General features: G+C 35.9%; 1 protein-coding gene across 1 annotated transcript in view; it reads left to right on the top strand.

The window, feature by feature from the left end:
* Window positions 1-20,631, top strand: part of NARF (nuclear prelamin A recognition factor) — a 68,317-nt gene that overhangs the window by 22,532 nt on the left and 25,154 nt on the right. Inside the window, exon 6 of the mRNA XM_044673169.1 lies at window positions 5,047-5,181. Within this exon, the coding sequence (XP_044529104.1) occupies window positions 5,047-5,181 (135 nt within the window). The remainder of the gene's footprint in view (window positions 1-5,046; window positions 5,182-20,631) is intronic.

Genomic DNA, 20,631 nt, shown 5'->3' with positions numbered 1-20,631 from the left:
TGCTACAAAAATAGAGAAAATCTTGGAATATGATATTATAAAAGTTTTAGCTTTCAAGACAGTATCATCCTAGGGGAAATAGAATAGGGAATGGATCCTCAATAAAATAGAGGACTTTCAAAAAACTTTGAAAATTAATAACCTAAGTCCATTAGAGGAATGAAAATGAATAAATGTTGATGGGGAGAGAGGAGACAAATCTCTTCAGAAATCACAAAGGAAGTTTGTTTTGTACGCAAAACAAACCAGAAATATAGGTTTAATTTTTTTTCCTTCTGACCCAATGGTATTAACTAAAGAAAGAAAAGCAAAGGTAGAAAAGGATGATAATAGGGCAAAAGGTGGATGAATTTTAGGGTATGTGAGAAGAGTACACATACATGGAGGATGGGGTAGAGAGATCAGGTAGTTTATGAACTTCACTTGTGTGAACTGAACAAAGGAGTTGGATAGAGAAATATGTTGAAATCAATAGAAAACTATAAAGCAGGGTCAGGGAGAATGAAGAGAGAGGTTTAAGAGAAAAGGAACAGAAAACAGCAAGACTAATTTCAGTTTGAAAGGGTGGATCATAAAGGAGTTAAAAGAAAAGAAATAAAATATAAGAACTGGTAATTAGGGTCTGGATGACAAGATAAGAAAGGCAATGGAGTGGAATTAGAGTGACTATCAGTGTTCATCAGATTTCCATCTAAAGAATGAGGAAGGGGAGTGGTAAGAGAAATAAAAGTATTATTTCATAATGAAAGGAGATACACAAATAACAATAATGACCAAAAATGGTAAGGGTAAACATTCATCTATAAAATGGAGGAGGGTAGAGAAATGTATTAGAAAGTAAAATCCAGCAATATGTTGAAAAGAAAAGAGATCCACACAGTTAAAATGAAGGGACTAGACTAGAGCATAATTTATTGTGCTTTAGATGACCTAAGAAAAAAGCAAGAATAGCAATTGTGATTTCAGATAAGGCTATAGTAAAAATAGATATGATTAAAAGAAATAACAATGGCATAGCATTTTAAATGCTTTTTAGGAAAAGTTAAAATTACTGGGAGAAGTAGAAAGTAAGACTGTAATAGCTGGAGTTCTCAATGTATCCCTTTTATCACTAAACATCTAACAAAAAGAAAATAAGAAAGAAATTAAAAACATGAGTAGAATTTTAGAAAAGTTGGATATGGTAGATCACTGAACCTGAATGGGATAAAAGAAAATTTTTATATTCATGTGTACATATGTGTATTTACTTACACATATACACCTGTATACACACCCACACATATATAAATGTGATATCTTTTAGTTGTACATGGCACCTCTGCAAAGTGACCACATGCTGCATAAAAAAAAAAAATCTCAAATACCAATGAGAATCATAGTAATATTGAACATATCCCTTATGACCACGATGAAATAAAAATTATGGTAAATAAATGACACATGGAGGAAGATTTCAAGCTTAATTTCCAGACATTTTAGTCAACAAAAGTGAAACAACAGATCAGAGGGATGTAAAACAAACACCTAACCAAACCCAAAAGTTGAAATTCCTAAAATTAGAGTGAAAAGAAATAAAATTGAAAGCAATCATGTATATGTATATATATAATGTATGTGTAAAACTAGTAGCTTTAAAACAATTACATTATTGTAATTTGATTTTATTATTTATCCTGGGACTCCATTCTAGGAGCATAGGGCCACAACCAGTAGGCAATGGGTCACACAGTCGCTCAGGGTCACCCAGCTGGGAAGTGTCTGAGCCCGGGTTTTGAACCCAGGACCTTTCGTCTCTAGGCCTGGCTCTCAATCCACTGAGCTAGCCCAGCTGCCCCTACTTTAGGTTGCAGTTTCTTTAGCAGATGTAGTTTTTACAGGGTGGGGTTGCTAGCCCCACGCCCAACCCTCCTCCTTTTTCATCTGGGCTAGGGACCGTCCTTGGCCCAGGAGTGGTAAGGGTGGGCAATAGGGGTCAAGTGACTTGCCCAAGGTCACACAGCTGGAAGTGTCCGAAATGTAATTTGATAATAGAACCAAATTGCTGTACCAAAAATGAAATAGGAGAAATAAAGAGAAAGTACAAGAAATTATTAGAAACCATTTTGACTAATTATATATAATCAAAGCTAATAAATGCAATGAAAGAATATTTACAGATTTGATGAAATGAGAAAAAATTAAATGGGGGGAAAAATAATTCAACAAGCCATAAATGAACATCCAAAAGCAGATAGTGTGGGTTGGGTGAGGCAACCAATCAGCATCAGAGGGATATGCAAGTTAATTCTGTCTTGACATTCAAAGAAAAAAATCCAAGATTTAGTTCAGCATTACAAATTGTTTGCAAGAGGAAAAGAAGGTATACTTTCAAATTCTTAATATGAATATTATATTGATACCTAAACCAGGGAGAAACAAAGCCCTGAAAGAAAACTAATATTGATGAAAAATATTGAATGAAATATTAGCAAAGGGGCTACAGTAAAATATTTAAAACGTTGTACCTATGATCAAAATGGATTCATATCGGGAATGCACAGTCAGTTCAGTATTGGGAAAATTATAAACATAATAGGCCATATCAACAAAAATAATAAAAATCTCAGTTATATATCAAAAATGCTTAAAATATTTTTTAATGTAACAACCATTTATGTTAGATCCATTAAAATGGACCATTGCTTTATAACAGTGGTTCCCAAACTTTTTTGACCTACCGCCCCCTTTCCAGAAAAAACATTACTTAGCCCCCTGGAAATTAATTTTTTTTATTTTAATAGCAATTAATAGGAAAGATAAATGCACCTGTGGCTATCACTGCAGCACCCACCAGGGGGCGGTAGTGCCCACTTTGGGAATCACTGCTTTATAGAGTAAATAGTGTCTGTCCCAAACCAAGATTTAATATTACCCATGAGGCAGAAACGCTGGAAAACTTTCTAATAAGTAAAACAAGATATTTATTATTACTACTATTATTTTTTTTTAACCCTTGATTTTGGTGTATTGTCTCATAGGTGAAAGAGTGGTAAGGGTGGGCAATGGGGGTCAAGTGACTTGCCCAGGGTCACACAGCTGGGAAGTGGCTGAGGCTGGGTTTGAACCTAGGACCTCCTGTCTCTAGGCCTGACTCTCACTCCACTGAGCTACCCAGCTGCCCCTACTACTATTATTTTTTAAGAAATTGAGGGAATAAGACTCAGCAAAGAGAAAGCAGATTTATAGCTTAATTCAGAGTATATATCTGTTTACTTAGAGATTCCCTAAAATAATCACTTCAATAAAATATCACTACATAAACCCACAAAAGTTGTTAACCTTTTTGTATGTTACCAAGAGAACTCAGTAATATAAGAGAGAAAAAATGAAATTTCATTAAAAATAAACTATAGAATGTTTAAAATTTCTGGGAATTCACCTAGCAGGGAGATATGAATATAACTCTATAAATGAATGTATATAGATAAAATATATAATATCAATATGTAATATCTACAAAAATATGAATTTGATTAATTGGAAAGATAATTAGTTGTTCAGTCGAGCTATGCCCATATAATAAAAATGTTTTGATTAAATTAGATTAGACAATCAATGCCACAACAAACTGCCAAAGCACTACTTTATTGAACTATGTAACATAACAGATTTTGATCTGTCTAGAAGAACAAAAGGTCAAGAATGTCAAGGGATATAATGAAGAAGGAAGGGATACCAACCTATAAACCTAGCCAAAATCATCAAAACTATTTCAAAATAGCTAAAGAATAGAAAAACTGATTAGTGTAATAGATTAGGTAAAAAAGGTACAGAAGCAAACAAACAGTGGTAGCATAGTGTTTGCTAAACTGAAATACAGTCAACTACTAGGAAAAGGACTCAATATTTGACAAAAACTTCTGGGAAAGCCGAAAAGCAGTTTGGCAGAAATTAGACCAACATCTTACATTACATACCCCACCCAGTAGGCTCCAAATGGATACATGACTTTGAAATAAAAGGTCTTTTCGTAAACAGATAAGAAACAGAAAAGATACGTCTGGTATGTTCCAGTTTTTGACCAAATAAGAAAATAAAATGGGCAATTTTGAACACATACAGTTGAAAAGTTTTTGCACAAACAGAATCAATTCAATTAGAAGAGAAACAGTTGATTTGGGAAAGAATTTTTGTGGCAAACTGTTTAATAAATTTATTTATTTAATAAAAAACTAATAAATTATATTGAAGGTGTAGAGGGCATTTATTAAAATTTTTAAGAGCGAAGGCATCCCTAATAGTTAAAGGATCAAAGATGCCAACAACTCTTAAGACAAGAAACTCGGGCTGTTAAATCTGTATGGAAAAAATGTTCTGAATCACTAATAATTAGAGAAATGCAAATTAATTAAGACAACTCTGAAGTTCCTCACACATCATTTTAGCAAAGGTGACAAAATAGGAAAATGATAAATGTTGGAGGGGGATGCAGGAAGACTAGCACATTAATGTGCTGTTAGTGGAAGCTATCAATTAGTCCAGGCACTCTGAGTTGGCCTAGACTGAGTGCTAGGGGAGAGCACTGCTTGCTGCCCATTACCACTTCTAGGAGCTTCCCATGTTTCCTCTCTGGAACTTTCTTTCTGATAACTAAATTTCTCAAGGGAGAGGTCTCCACTCTTGCTGCCTCTCAACATAGCTTTATAGCCTACATGTGTCACAGTAGGGCTCAAAATAGGGAATGAGAGACAGCTTTTTTACTGGATTCAGTGACTTTCTGCAATTCTAGAGCAAAAAAAAATCACTGTAGTTTCTCATTGGATTTCTTGGTCATTATTCAGTCTCCTATGAACTTCAGGGTTTGCTTCTATTAGTTTGGGAGAGCTTGGCTGTCTGCCTTCAGTGTACATAGAAAATGAGAGTTCCTGTTTTGTAAACATTTTTAAAAAGTGATATTTGATAGTGACATTATTTGAGGAAGAATAGTGGCAGTATGTTTTAGAAAAAAGATTATCTCATGATTTGAAATTTGAAAATAATGCTTTAATTATGTTTTCTCTTCAGGTGTTCATTATGTATTTGATTCAACAATAGCCGCTGATTTCAGTATCCTGGAAAGCCAGAAAGAATTTGTATATCGATATCGCCAGCAGAACCAAAAGGAACATTCTTTACCCATGTTTGCCTCTGCCTGCCCAGGTCAGCATCCCAAATGTCAATTTAAATAATAATCCAAAGGTGTGCAAAATTCCGTACTTACTGAATATTAGAATGATTGTTGCAACAAGCTCCTGGGACACAAATAGACTTGAGCATGGAGAAAAGGCCATCTATTTCTCTAGTAGAACAAGGCAGGAAGTTGGAGGGATGATGAATATCTATAGTTAGCTTTGAGACATATAGTAGGGAATATGGGGGAATTTATGATGTATGGACTTAATTCCACAGTGAAGTAGAAGGTGAGATCATCTGCTAAGAGATAGGGGGCTGGGGAAAGTTTAGAGGAGCTTGTAGGAAGAGGTTTTGGAACAATTAAGTGAGCATGATAGTTAATTAAGGAGGAATAAAAAGAATTAGGGCCCAGTTAAGATTAGGTAATATGTATATATGTAGCATCTTTTTAGCAGTAAACTTCATAAACTTTTCTACAATATAGGGGCATTTCTGCATCTCTCAACAATGACTTCCTCAAAAGCTATATTTGAAATGGGAAAAACTTTTTCTGGAAAGTTCAATATCTCATGATAGAACAGGATGAATTGGTTATATATCACTTTTCCTGATTTTAAAAGCCTCTTAATGTGTTTGTTGGGATTTGACCACTGTTTCTTGTGAATGTAAGATCATTTTATTCTTTGTATATGTATCCCCAGCACCTGGCAAATCTTGCCATCAGTTCTTTGAATTTATCATTTCTTATACATAATAATATGCCATTATAGTTGTATACCACAGTTTATTCAAACATTCTCCAATTGACAGGCACCCAATTTATTTCCAATTATTTGTTACCACAAAAAGAGCTGCTGTTAATATTTTAATACAAAGATAAATAAATTCAAGGTAATTTGAAGAGGAAAAGTGCCTAGCACTTAGCAGGTGCTTAATAACCTTTTATTGATTAACTATTAATATTAGCAGCAATCTTGGCCAAATAATGATAATAATATCCTTATGTTTTCAAATTAAAACACTTGAAGTTCTGCTTGTGAAACATTAGGAATCATGAACTTTCCCAATAAACATAGTATATCACTGCTGATATCTATTAGCTCATTCTCTTCTCTGTATTCTCAAGAATGACATTTTTGTAAGCACCAGAAAGAAAAATCTTTCCCTCATTGAATCTGAGCTCCTTGCTCAGATTTAAACTTTTTTCAGGTTGTCATGTCATCATATCTTTGTTTAGTCAATTTGGCCTTCTATACTGACCTCATTTTTAAAAAATTCCTTACCTTCTGTATAGAGAGCCAGCTCTCTATATTTTGGGGGTCCTGAGTGGCGTTTTGTGGCATCGGATTGTTAAGACAGGAAAAAGAAAATGAGAACAACCAGACTAATGGTTAGCCCATGATGCTCTAACCTCTATGGGCTTTGGACTTTATTTTATACTGGTTTCAAACAAAGAACACAAAGAAAGAGTCACAGCTGTGAAGGGGTTACAAATCATACACAACCCATTAAAGTCTAAAAAGTAGAGAGATAGGTACAAGGGCAAGGGGCAAATTCTAACCACCAATTAGTAGGGGGTTAATTCTGGGAGCAGAAATATATTTCATGGAGATTTTTACTAATTGAGTCCTGTCTTCCTGATTTACAGATTTGGACCTGGTCAGATAAAGTCTTATCTCTATCTTTGTCTGTGTCCAGCCTTGACTATATTTTTTAGAGTTCATGCTTCTTAATTATTAAGGAGAAAAATTGTTAACTCAGTAGCTGCTGGTCTGCTAAGGGCTCAAAGCTTTTCAATAATCTATAATGTTTTTCCAATAAGAAAAGGTATGGATCATAAAAGGTGTCAAAAGAGGGGTCTCAGATTTTTATCTATTCTCTTATTGGCTTCCCACACTTCTCTTAGAATTGATACTAAGTATCAGTTCCAAGGCAGAAGAATGGTAAGGGCTTGGCAATTGGGGTTAAAGTGATTTGCCCAAGGCTACACATCTGAAAGTATCTGAGGACACATTTGAACCTAAGTCCTCAGACTCCAGGCATGGCTCTATCCACTGAGCTACTTTAGCTGCTTCACACTGACTTTAACTACAGTGAACTTTGGGGACAGACTATATCAATCATTTTCTGATGTAGCACCTTCTGATAATAAAGAAAAATAATCATAAACAACCGTAACAGTGAACCATGTTGATGTATGCAAAATTAAGCCCCAATAATCTCCATTCCTTGTGTTGAGAGTAGTGTAATAAGGAATAAGTCAAGGTAGATAGGTGAAAAATTTAGATAAGTATACTGGAAAATGCAAGCTTGAGCTAAACATTCTAAGGGCTATTTCAGTAGGGAGGTGAGGTAAGTTTCATTTTCTTTTCTAGGACTAGGATTGGTAATTGCATTTCCTCTAAATCTGGTTTTCTTTTAGTCTTTTTTTATATACATTATAAATATATTTCTCTTCATTACTCTCCTGGTTTTGCTATTTTCACTTCCCCCATAAATTCTTCAAATTTCATCATTTCTTTGACATTTGTGTACAATAATTTATTAAAGTATTCTCCAGTTGCCTGGAATTCATTTTATTTCTAGTTCTTTGCTATTACTAAAAGAGTTGTGGTTATGTGAGATAATTTCCTCCATTCTTCCTCTCCCTTTTTCACCCCTTCCAGTGTATTCCTCTTCCCTACCTTCCCATTCTTCTTTTGAAATCTTCTAAATCACATTTAGTCTATCTAGGGTTTACTTTATGATCTTTTCATATAATTATATAAGCAATTTAATCTTGTTTAATCCCATGTGATTTATTCCATTTTTACCTCTTTATGTTTCTTTTGAGCCCACTATTTTCTGAGAACATTAATTTAACCCATGGAAGTTGAGGATTGACTATATGCTCAAAAAGTGAATTAAATTGTACATTCCCTCTCATCAAATAATATTGCTAATAGTAAAGAGATTAAAGAAAGAGGAAAAGGTTCCATATGTACAAAAATATTTATAGCACTTCTTTTTTGTGGTGCCAAATAATTAGAAACTGAAGTGTTGCACATTAATTCATTGATTGGGTAATAGCTGAACATAATATTTTTTTTTTTTTTTTTTTTTAAAACCCTTACCTTCCGTCTTGGAGTCAATACTGTGTATTGGCTCCAAGGCAGAAGAGTGGTAAGGGTAGGCAATGGGGGTCAAGTGACTTGCCCAGGGTCACACAGCTAGGAAGTGTCTGAGGCCAGATTTGAACCTAGGACCTCCCGTCTCTAGGCCTGGCTCTCAATCCACTGAGCTACCCAGCTGCCCCCCTGAACATAATATTTTATATGAATGATGAAGTGGACAACACATGGTTGATTTTTTTTTCCTCGATCAGATTTCTCAAGTCTTTCAGAATTAAAAAAAATTTTAATCAGCAAAAATCTGCCTTCTCACTTCTCACTACAATTTTCTCTAATTGAGAATGAAAGACAAAATTTCTGTTGCAAACGTATGGTCAAGCAAAACAAATTTTTTCATTGGCCGTGTCCAAAAAAGATAGATTTCATTCTTCACCTTTGGTTTGGGAGGAGAGTAGCATATATCATCATGAGTCCTTTGGAATTGTTGATCAGAGTTCTAATCGTTTTAGAGTTCTTTGTTTTTACCATCAAGTTGTAATCAAATATATTGGTCTCTCAATGCTGTTCATCTCATTCTCAATCAATTCATACAAATTTTCCCAGGTGTCCTAGAAACTATCCTCTTCATTGTTTCTTCCAACATAAATACATAATTTGTTCACCACATAAATGATGAATATTCCTTCACATTCCCATTCTTTGCCATTTCAAAAAGAGCTATATTTTTATATATTCTTAGAACTTGTTTTGCTTAGTACTAATTGTTTTTAATCTACCTTTTCTCTTTCTTCATTTTCCCCTACTGAGTGAAATGTATTTTTGTATCCTACTCTGTGTATATTCTTCCCTTCTTTGACCATTTCATAAGAGAATAAGGATCAAATGTGTCAGAACCACATTGATCCTCTCTTTATATATATGTCCTCTTGTACATCATGATTGTGTGAAATAATTTTCCCTAACTTCCTTACTAATCTTCCATCTATTGTATTCTTCTTCCTCAATCTTTCCATTTTCTCCTCAGAATCTTCAAGGCATCATAGGACCACTTCAAGACTTTCATTATTTTTTTCCTCTGTGATTCCTAATGATAGGGTACAGAGGGGACATATGTATCATCTTGCCATATTTCAATATAAACAGTATTTTCCTTTAGTTTCTTATGATAACATTTACCTTTTTATGCTTTCTTGACTACTGTGTTTAAATTTCATGGTTTCTGCACAGTTTTGGCTTTTTTCATTGAGAAAACTTCCAAGTCCTCTATTTCATTAAAGGTTAATTCTTTTCTATTGTATATTCTATTCTATACTGTTTTGCTGGATAAATTCTTCTTGGTTGTAAGCCCATATCCTTTGCCTTTTGGAATATTGTATTCCAAGTTCTCTGCTCCTTTTTAGTGGTGGCAGCTAAATAATGTGTGATTCTGACTGGTGCCTCCATGTTTGAATTCTTTCTGGTTGCTTGTGGTGTTTTTAATTTGACCTGAAAACTTTGCATTTTAGCTATGATCTTGAGAGTTTTCATTTGGCAGTTTCTTTTCAAGAGGTGACTGAGATATTTTTTATGTCTACTTTGCCCTCTGATTCCAAAAGATCTGGGTTATTTTAAAATTTCTTGAAATATGATGTCTATGCTCTTTTTTTGGTCATGACTTTCAGTCAATCTGATGATTATGTTACCCTCTTCTCAATCTATCTTCTGTGTCATTTTTCTATAAGATAACCTTATATTTTTTTCTTTTTTCTAGTTTTTGACCTTGTTTTAATATTTCTTACTGTCTCATAAATTAATTAAGTCATGTTTGCTCCATTTGTATTTTCAGGGAGTATTTGCTTGAGTAAAGTTTTGTACCTCTTAAACCAAGATGATTCCCTTTCCAATTTTATCTAGCTATAGAGCTCTCATTTCTTTTACTGGAGCATTTTTTTTAAAATTTTAAACATTTATTAATATTCATTTTTAACATGGTTACATGATTCATGCTCCCACTTTCCCCTTCACCCCCCACACTCCCCCCACCCATGGCCAACACACATTTCCACTGGTTTTGTCATGTGTCCTTGATCAAGACCTATTTCCAAATTGTTGGTAATTGCATTGGTGTGGTAGTTTCGAGTCCACATCCTCAATCATGTCCACCCCAACCCATGTGTTCAAGCAGTTGTTTTTCTTAAATGTTTCCTCTCCTGCAGTCCTTCCTCTGAATGTGGGTAGCGTTCTTTACCATAAATCCCTCAGAGCTGTCCTGGGTCATTGCATTGCTGCTAGTACAGAACATTCGATTTTACCACAGTATATCAGTCTCTTTGTACAATGTTCTTCTGGCTCTGCTCCTTTCACTCTGCATCAGTTCCTGGAGGTCTTTCCAGTTCACCTGGAACTTCTCCAGTTTGTTATTCCTTTTAGCACAATAGTATTCCATCACCCGCATATACCATAATTTGTTCAGCCATTCCCCAATTGAAGGGCATATCCTCCTTTTCCAGTTTTCGGCCACCACAAAAAGTGCAGCTACAAATATTTTCAGACAAGTCTCTTTATCTATGATCTCTTTGGGGTACAAACCCAACAATGGTATGGCTGGATCAAAGGGCAGGCATTCTTTTATAGCCTTTTGAGCATAGTTCCAAATTGCCAGCCAGAATGGTTGGATCAGTTCACAACTCCACCAGCAATGCATTAATGTCCCAGTTTTGTCACATCCCCTCCAGCATTCATTTCTCTCCCCTTCTTTCATTTTAGCCATTCTGCTAGGTGTGAGGTGATACCTCAGAGTTGTTTTGATTTGCATTTCTCTAATTATTAGAGATTTAGAACACTTTCTCATGTGCTTATTGATAGTTTTGATTTCTTTACCTGAAAATTGCCTATTCATGTCTCTTGCCCATTTATCAATTGGGGAATGGCTTGATTTTTTACACAATTGATTTAACTCCTTGTATATTTGAGTAATTAGACCCCTGTCAGAGTTTTTTGTTATAAAGATTTTTTCCCAATTTGTTGTTTCCCTTCTGATTTTGAATACATTGTTTTTGTTTGTACAAAAGCTTTTTAGTTTAATATAATCAAAACCATTTAATTTACATTTTGTAATTTTCTCTAACTTTTGCTTGGTTTTAAAATCTTTCCTTTCCCAGAGATCTGACAGGTATACTATTCTGTGTTCACTTAACTTATTTTTAGTTTCCCTCTTTATATTCAAGTCATTCACCCATTCTGAATTTATCTTGGTGTAGGGTGTGAGATGTTGATCTAAACCTAATCTCTCCCATATTGTTTTCCAATTTTCCCAGCAGTTTTTGTCAAATAGTGGATTGATGTCCCAAAAGTTGGGCTCTTTGGGTTTATCATACACTGTGTTGCTGATGTCATTTACCCCAAGTCTATTCCACTCATCCTCCCCTCTGTCTCTTAGCCACTACCACATTGTTTTGATGACTGCTGCTTTATAGTATAGTTTAATATCTGTTACTACTAGGCCCCCTTCCTTCACATTTTTTTTCATTATTTCCCTTGATATTCTTGATCTTTTGATATTACAAATAAAATTTGTTATAGTTTTTTCTAATTCAGTAAAGAAGTTTTTTGGTAATTTGATAGGTATGGCGCTAAATAGGTATATTAATTTGGGTAGGATGGTCATTTTTATTATGTTAGCTCGTCCTACCCATGAGCAATTAATGGCTTTCCATTTGTTGAGATCCAGTTTTATTTGTTTGGAAAGTCTTTAGTAGTTGTTTTCATATAATTGCTGTGTTTGTTTTCGTAGATAGATTCCTAAGCATTTTATATTGTCTAGGGTGATTTTAAATGGTGTTTCTCTTTCTACCTCTTGCTGCTCTAATGTGTTGGAAATGTATAGAAGTGCTGATGATTTATGTGCATTTATTTTGTATCCTGCAACTTTGCTAAAGTTTTTGATTATTTCTACAAGCTTCTTAGTTGATTCTCTAGGATTTTTTAAGTAGACCATCATATCATCTGCAAAGAGTAATAGCTTAGTCTCCTCCTTGCCTATTTTGATACCTTCGATTTCTTTTTCTTCTCTAATTGCTACTGCTAGTGTTTCTAGTACTATGTTGAATAATAAAAGTGATAATGGACATCCTTGTTTCACACCTGATCTTATTGGGAAGGCTTCTAATTTATCCCCATTGCATATAATGCTTATTGATGGTTTTAGGTATATATACTGTTTATTATTTTTAGGAAAGGTCCTTCTATTCCCATACTTTTCAGTGTTTTTAATAGGAATGGATGCTGTATTTTGTCAAAGGCTTTTTCAGCATCTATTGAGATGATCATGTGATTTTTGTTTGATAGACTGTTGATATGGTCAATTATGGGGATGGTTTTCCTAATGTTGAAACATCCTTGCATTCCTGGTATAAATCCCACCTGATCATGGTGGATGATCTTCTTAATTACTTGCTGGAGTCTCTTTGCTAGTATTCTATTTAAGATTTTTGCATCTATGTTCATTAGGGAGATTGGTCTGTAGTTTTCTTTCTCTGTTTTTGATCTACCTGGCTTTGGAATCAATACCATATTTGTGTCATAAAAGGAATTTGGTAGGACTCCTTCTTTGCTTATCATATCAAATAATTTGTATAGTATTGGTATTAGTTGCTCTTTGAATATCTGATAGAATTCACTTGTGAATCCATCAGGCCCTGGCGATTTTTTCTTAGGGAGTTCTTTGATGGCTTGTTCAATTTCTTTTTCTGATATAGGATTGTTTAGGTATTCTATTTCTTCTACTGTTAATCTAGGCAGTTTATATTTTTGTAAATATTCATCCATATCTCCTAAATTGTTATATTTATTGCCATATAATTGGGCAAAATAGTTTTTAATGATTGCCTTAATTTCCCCTTCATTAGAGGTGAGGTCTCCCTTTTCATCTTTGATACTGTCAATTTGGTTTTCTTCTTTCCTTTTTTTTATTAGATTGACTAGTACTTTGTCTATTTTATCTGTTTTTTCAAAGTACCAGCTTCTAGTCTTATTTATTAATTCAATAGTTCTTTTACTTTTGATTTTATTGATTTCTCCCTTGATTTTTAGTATTTCTAATTTAGTTTTCATCTGGGGATTTTTGATTTGCTCTCTTTCTAATTTTTTGAGTTGCATGCCCAATTCATTAATCTTTGCCCTCCTTAATTTGTTAATATATGCACCCAAGGATATAAATTTCCCCCCGAGTACTGCCTTGGCTTCATCCCACAGAGTTTGGTAGGATGTCTCATCATTGTCATTCTCTTCAATGAAATTGTTGATTGTTTCTATGATTTCTTCTTTGACATATTGGTTTTAGAGAATCATATTATTTAATTTCCAATTAGTTTTTGATTTGCCTGTCCAGGTACCCTTACTAATTATTATTTTTATTGCATTATGATCTGAGAAGGTTACCTTTATTATTTCTGCTCCTTTGCATTTGTTTGCAATGATTCTATGCCCTTTCACATGGTCAATCTTTGTGAATGTACCATGTGCAGCTGAAAAGAAGGTGTATTCCTTTTTGTCCCTATTTATTTTTCTCCACATATCAATTAAATCTAATTTTTCTAGGGCTTCATTCACCTCTCTTACCTCTTGTTTATTTTTTGGTTTCATTTATCTAGATCTGAAAGAGGAATATTTAGATCTCCCACTATTATGGTTTTATTATCTATTTCCTTCTTGAGCTCTGCCAGTTTCTCCTTTATGAATTTGGATGCTATGCCACTTGGTGCATACATATTGAGCAGTGTTATTTCCTCATTGTTTATACTGCCTTTAATCAGGATGTAATGACCTTCCCTGTCTTTTTTAATCATATCTATTTTTACTTTGGCTTTGTCAGAAATCACAATAGCCACTCCTGCCTTCTTTTTTCTCATTTGACGCCCAAAAGATTTTGTTTAAGCCCTGAACCTTAAACCTGTGTATGTCTACCCGCCTCATATTTGTTTCTCGTAGACAACATATGGTGGGATTTTGGTTTCTAATCCACTCTGTTATTTGCTTCTGTTTTATGTGAGAGTTCATCCCATTCACATTCAACGTTATAATTATCAGCTGTGCATTTGCTGACATTTTTGTATTCTCCCCGTATTCCTACCCCTTCTTCTTAAACTATTTCCTTTTAAACCAGTGGTTTGCTATTAAGACCCTATCCCTTATCCCCTCCCTTGATTGACTTCCCTTTCTACCCCCTCCCTTGTTATTCTCCTCTTTATATTTTTAAAGGCCTAATAAATTCCCTCCCCCTTCTTCTCCCCTCCCTTTTTTGACCTCCCCACTTCCCTGCTCCCCTTGGTTTATCTCTTCTGACTTTCTCAGTAGGGTTAGATAAGAGTTTTATATCCCAATGGATAGTATAGCTACTCTTCCCTCTCCGAGTTGATTACCCTGAGAGTAAGGTTTAAAAATTACCTCTTGATGCTCTCTTCCTCTCCTTCTTATAATAGTATTTGTCCCCTCCCCATCCCGTGCCCTCTTTGTGTGTAGTAGAGTATCCTATTTTTCTTATTCTCTCAAGTTTCTCCTGGTGTCCCCCTCCATTCACCCTCCTCTTTCCCACCCCCCATGTCTTCTTAGACTATTCAGCACTCCACCCTCTCCCCATAAATCATTCTTCTGACCACTATAATAGTAAATACTTAATAGTGAATAGAGTTCACTACAGAGAATTATACATAGCATTTATCCACATAGGAATACAGATAATTAGATCTTACTGAGGCCCTTAAAAAGACAAAAGTTATGAGTTTTCTTTCTTTCCCCTCCGTTTCTTATTTACCTTTTCATGTTTCTCTCGCTTTTTGTGGTTGGATATCAAACTTTCCATTTAGCCCTGGTCTTTTCTGTGCAAATACTTGGAAATCTTCAATTTTGTTGAATGCCCATACTTTCCCCTCTAAGTATATAGTCAGTTTTGATGGGTAGTTGATCCATGGCTGAAGGCCCAGCTCTCTTGCCTTTCTGAATATCGTATTCCAAGCCTTGCGGTCTTTTAGCGTGGAGGCTGCCAAATCCTGTGTGATCCTGATTGGTGCTCCCTTGATATTTGAATTGTCTCTTTCTGGCTTCTTGTAAGATTTTTTTCTTTTACTTGGAAGCTCTTGAATTTCGCTATTATATTCCTTGGTGTTGTCCTTTCTGGGTCGAGTGTTGAGGGTGATCTATGGATCCTTTCAATATCTATATTGCCCTCTTGTTGTAGGACTTCAGGGCAATTTTGCTGAATTATTTCTTTTAGTATGGAGTCCAAATTTCTATTAATTTCTCCTTTTTCAGGGAGACCAATGATTCTCAAATTGTCTCTTCTAGACTGGTTTTCTTGGTCTGTCACTTTCTCATTGAGATATTTCATGTTTCCTTCTATTTTTTCAGTCTTTTGACTTTGTTTTATTTGTTCTTGTTGTCTTGAGAGATCATTATCTTCTAATTGCTCAATTCTAGCCTTTAGGGACTGGTTTTTGGCTATAATATTTTGGTTTTCCTTTTCAATCTGGTCATTTCTGGTGTTCAATTTGCTTATCAGTTCATTTGATTTCTGAGCCTCACTTACCAATTGCAAAATTCTGCCTTTTAAACTGTTATTTTCTTGCCTGATTTCCTTTTGAGCTATTTCCCATTTCTCTAACTAAATCTTTTCTAACTTTCTCATCATCTCAGTTTTGAACTCTTCAAGAGCTTGTGACCAGTTTTCATTATTTTTGGAGGGTCCAGATGCTTGTTTGTTCTCCTACTGTTTGCTTGGTTGTCTGGATTTTCTCTGTGTAAAAGTTGTCCAGTGTTAAAGATTTCTTCTTGTTGTTGTTAATCTTTCTCTTCTGAACTTCCTGATTCTGGGTAGCCATCGTTAGCCCAGCCCATTCTCAGGTTTATCCTCGCGCTCAGGATCTGTCTGCGGTCTTTTGGGTCCTGAGGTCTGAGGTCTGGTTTTTCTCAAGGTCAAGCCCCCTGGTGGTCCCCCTTGCTTGATCCTCTGCAGGAGGCTCCTTTACAAGTCTCAGGGCGCTGCTTCCACAGTTGTATACCCATCTGCACTGGTTCCCCACTAAGGGTTTCAGAGCCTTCGCTCACGCCTGTGTCTGCCTCCACCCGCGCCTCCGCCCACACCTGCGCTCTATGTCCGCGCTCAAAATCCGTGCACGTTCTTTAGCTTTTTGGGGTCCTAAATCTTGCTGCTCTCAGGAACAGGCCCCGGAGCTGCCAGTGACTCGATGGGTGCCCCAAACTTGCTCTATTTCTTTTGACCTGGCTTTGGCGCTATAGGTGGTGTGTGTGTGGGGGGGGGGGGTTGCTCAGCCTGCGATTTAGTGAGAGCGGTTTCACCCCTTTATAGCATGGAAATGCCCCGATTCCATGTACCTTCCACACTGCGCCCTGTTGTGGGGTCCTTCTGTTCTACTGGGTTTGTTTTTATGTCTCCTTGAGAAGTCCTGTATGTGTCGGTCAGGAGAGGTTAAGAGCTGCTTTTTACTCTGCTGCCATCTTAACCGGGAAACCTTTTACTAGAGCTTTTAATCTATGTATATATATTTTTTGCTACTACAAATATGTCCATATATACATACATACACACACACATTTTAAACTCTTAAAAACTCTTGCTTTATCTCTTCAAGGATTATAGTTGAATTTTTCCCCACACTGTTTTTTTCAGTTGTAATTTGAATTATAGCTGCTTTGGAGACATCTTTTTCTAGGTTTTGTGTCTTGAGTGGCTCTTAATAGCTTTTTGTGGTTGAATTATTTTTTTTAACCTTTACCTTCTGTCTTAGAATCAATAAAAGTATCAGTTTCAAGGTAGAAGAGTGGTAAGGACTTTGCAATTGGGGTTAATTAACTTGCTTAGGGTCACACAGCTAGGAAATGTCTACTGTCTCTGAATTCTTTCTTTTTTTGATCATTCTCTGACATACTGCCCAACTTTAGATTTGATATTAGGGTTTAGCTCTGTGCACTCCTAATGGGGAATGTTTAGGCTATTCCTGTTGCTGCTTTCCTTGGACATGGAGTGTTTTATTATTCCAGGATCTCAGAGACAGATCAGGCAAAGAACCTGCAAGCTTTCAGTGCTCCCAGAGTAGTCTAATCCAGGGTAAAGTCTGATTGTTTCCCCTCTGATTGGAGCTATATAAGTTTTTCCACCTAGGTTTAGGTCTGAGCAACACTAGACTGCTGCTGAACTCCATCCCAATCAGCCAGCTGGGAACTGCTGGCTTAGTGACAGAACTGCATGCTTCCTTTTGATCTTGGATTCCTTGCTTTTGGGCTATGAAGCCTGCATAGTATGCAGGTTTCAGACTGGATGAGAAGTTGGAACCTTGTTCCACTACTGAGGTCTAGGCTATGCAGCTTTTAAAATTGTTCTTCCCATACATAGCTTCAGAGTTTCTACTACTTCTCTCCCCTAGAATGCTACCCTCAGCCCCAGTTCTTCTCCTCATTCTGCCTTGGATCTGTGGTTGGAATTAGGTAGGGGACAACAAAACTACTAATTGATAGCTCTTCCTTCTCATTACTGATTCTCCAGTATGAATTTGACTCTCTTGCCTCCAGAATTCTCCACAGGGATAGTTGTTTTCCAAACCCCATTCCCATTGTCTGCAGACCTTTTGTATCTCATGCAGAAAAGTTACTTGTGGCCACTTTCTTGGATTTCCTTATCAGGATTTGATGTATTTTTTAAAGATCTGTTCAGAATAGTTTTGGGTAGGGAGTTTGCTCAATGCATTTTCTTGCTCTTCTGCCATCTTGGCTATGACATCCTAGAATTTCCTATTTTTACATTATCGACCTTTTTATGTAAATTGTTCTTATTCTGCTCACTTCAGTCTGCAGTAGTTCATACAAGTTTTAACAGGCCTTTCCAAAACCATCTTCTTATTTCTTACATCACAATAGTATTGTGTCATAGTCATATACCATAATTTATTCAGGTATTTCTGAGTTAATGGACACCCCCTTAGTTTCCATGTCATTGCCATTACAAAAATTGCTGCCACAAATACTTTTATACATATGAGACTGTTTCCTCTTTCTTTGATTTCTGTTTAGTGTCTTTTTGAGTATTGTTCCACTTTGCTCTCCAGAAAGCATCACTCCACCTGTATCGAGAAACCTCTCTATTTTTCATTTTTGTTTCACAACCGCTTTACATCTGATAGGATTAAGGTAGAACCATATAGTTATTTTTATTTGAATTCCTACAATTATTTTTTTCATATGGCTTTGGTTTTTTTTCTCTCTGGAGAAGGAGCTTGTATACCATTTATCAATTGGAGAATGGATCTTTTCCCAGAATTTTAATCAATTCCTTATATATCTTGGATATAAGATCTTTTTCCCAAGAAAGTTCTTGCAAAGATTTTTCTCCTAGCTAATTGTTTCCTTTCTAATCTTATCTGTATTGAATTGTTTATGCAAAAAATAATTTTTAGCTCATTTTTCATAACATTCAGTTTCATTTTGTTATTTTTATTTATATGATTAATATTATTCTGTCAATGTTTTTATAATTGTGCATATTATTTTCCTGGTTCTTTCTTAATTTTGCATCAATTCTTATAAATCTTTCCATGTTTCCATGAACTCCTCAATTTGACATTTCTTTCTATCAGATGAACCTTCATAATTGTTTTAATTTTCATGGCTTTAATTACTAGATATTTAGAGCAATCTTTCTTATGGTTAGGGAATTGATTGTCATGTGCATTTTATAAATAAAAAACTGAGGCCCAAGTAGCCTAACAAATCAGTAGCAATGTCAAAAATTTAGGCATCTTTATTTGTGTACAAAAGTTGTAGCAATTTTGTTACTTACCAGGTTTCTTTAGGTAAAATCATTGTCATGTTAGATTATAGTTATTGTAGAGAAATAAAGCCTGAGTATTAATCCAGGTATAGTGATCCCGAGAGATGACTTTGGACATACTAATGTTTCCTTCTCTGAGGCTTAATTTTCTCCTATCTAAGATGAGGGGAATTGGCCAGGATGCTCTCTAAAGTTCTTTCATGTTTAGTCTAGGTTCAATAACTTTGGCATATTATATAGGGAATATGACATGGTGCAAAAAGTAAAGTCATAGGTGCCCAGAGGCCTGGCAGGATTGGTAGACTTTGTTCTACTAGTCCAATTTGATTTACTGGGCCTCAGTTTTCTGGCCTACAAAAGATTATTGACCTGATTTCTAATTCAGTCAAAGTGAGGAGATATTTAGATGATGATTATGTACAGGATAATCTGCTCAAAGCACTGTGTGTAGTCCCTACCCTTTGGAGCTTACAGCCTGGTAAAAAGATCATTAAGGTTCCTTCTAGTTCCAACATGCTATAATTCTATTGATAATAATTAATGAATTGCTCATCAGATAGGTCAACAGATCACAGAGCTAGACAGTTGACTTCTGGGAACTCCAAATGAATTTATTATTATCCCACTATAACAATTTAATTTTTCATTTCAAAAGCTCATTTAAGGGATGAGGGGGAGATACCCCTCCATATTGAATTCTCTCTCTCTCTTTTTTTTTAAACCCTTGCTTTCTAGAGTGGTAAGGGGTAGGCAGTGGGGGTTAAATGACTTGCCCAGGGTCACACAGCTAGGAAGTGTCTGAGGCCAGATTTGAACCTAGGACCTCCCATCTCTGTGCCTGGTTCTCAATTCACTGAGCCACCCAGCTGCCCCCACTCTCTCTTGTATTCTTAAAAGAACACACAATTGTGTTTTTAAATTAATGTATTAGAGGGGGCAGCTGGATAGCTCAGTGGAGTGAGAGTCAGGAGGTCCTAGGTTCAAACCCGGCCTCAGCCACTTCCCAGCTGTGTGACCCTGGGCAAGTCACTTGACCCCCATTGCCCACCCTTACCACTCTTCCACCTATGAGACAATACACCGAAGTACAAGGGTTTAAAAAAAAATTTTAATGTATTAGAGTAAGAATAATCCCAGCTCTGCCACAATGTGTTCTTATGATCCCCCTATCTCTAGAATGAAACACTGCTAGGATTCTACATGTGCTTCAACTGAGCCCTGATTGCTTCTAGGCAAGCTTTCTCTACTACCTTATCAGTTCACTGTCCCACCCTTCACAAGAGTTCTTCCAAACCTTTTCATTCCTCCTCAAACTCCATGGCTCTCCCTCCCTCACCTTCTCACCTTCTCAACAAGCTGAGAACCTTGTTCCATATTTTACAGAAAAAAATTGAGGCCATTCACTATGTGTGTTTCCCCTCCTTATCTCCTGTTGCTCAGATGCCTTCTGCCACCATCTCCTCCTTCCCGTTTCACATGAAGAGGTGGCCTTATACTTACCAAGACGTATCTCTCTGCCTGTCCATGGGATCCCATTCTCTCCCAATTCCT

The sequence above is a fragment of the Gracilinanus agilis genome, chromosome 4 (genome assembly GCF_016433145.1).
Source record: "Gracilinanus agilis isolate LMUSP501 chromosome 4, AgileGrace, whole genome shotgun sequence".
NCBI lineage: Eukaryota > Metazoa > Chordata > Mammalia > Didelphimorphia > Didelphidae > Gracilinanus > Gracilinanus agilis.
The sequence above is the reverse complement of the archived record's forward strand: the minus strand, read 5'-3'. Positions and strand labels throughout refer to the sequence as shown.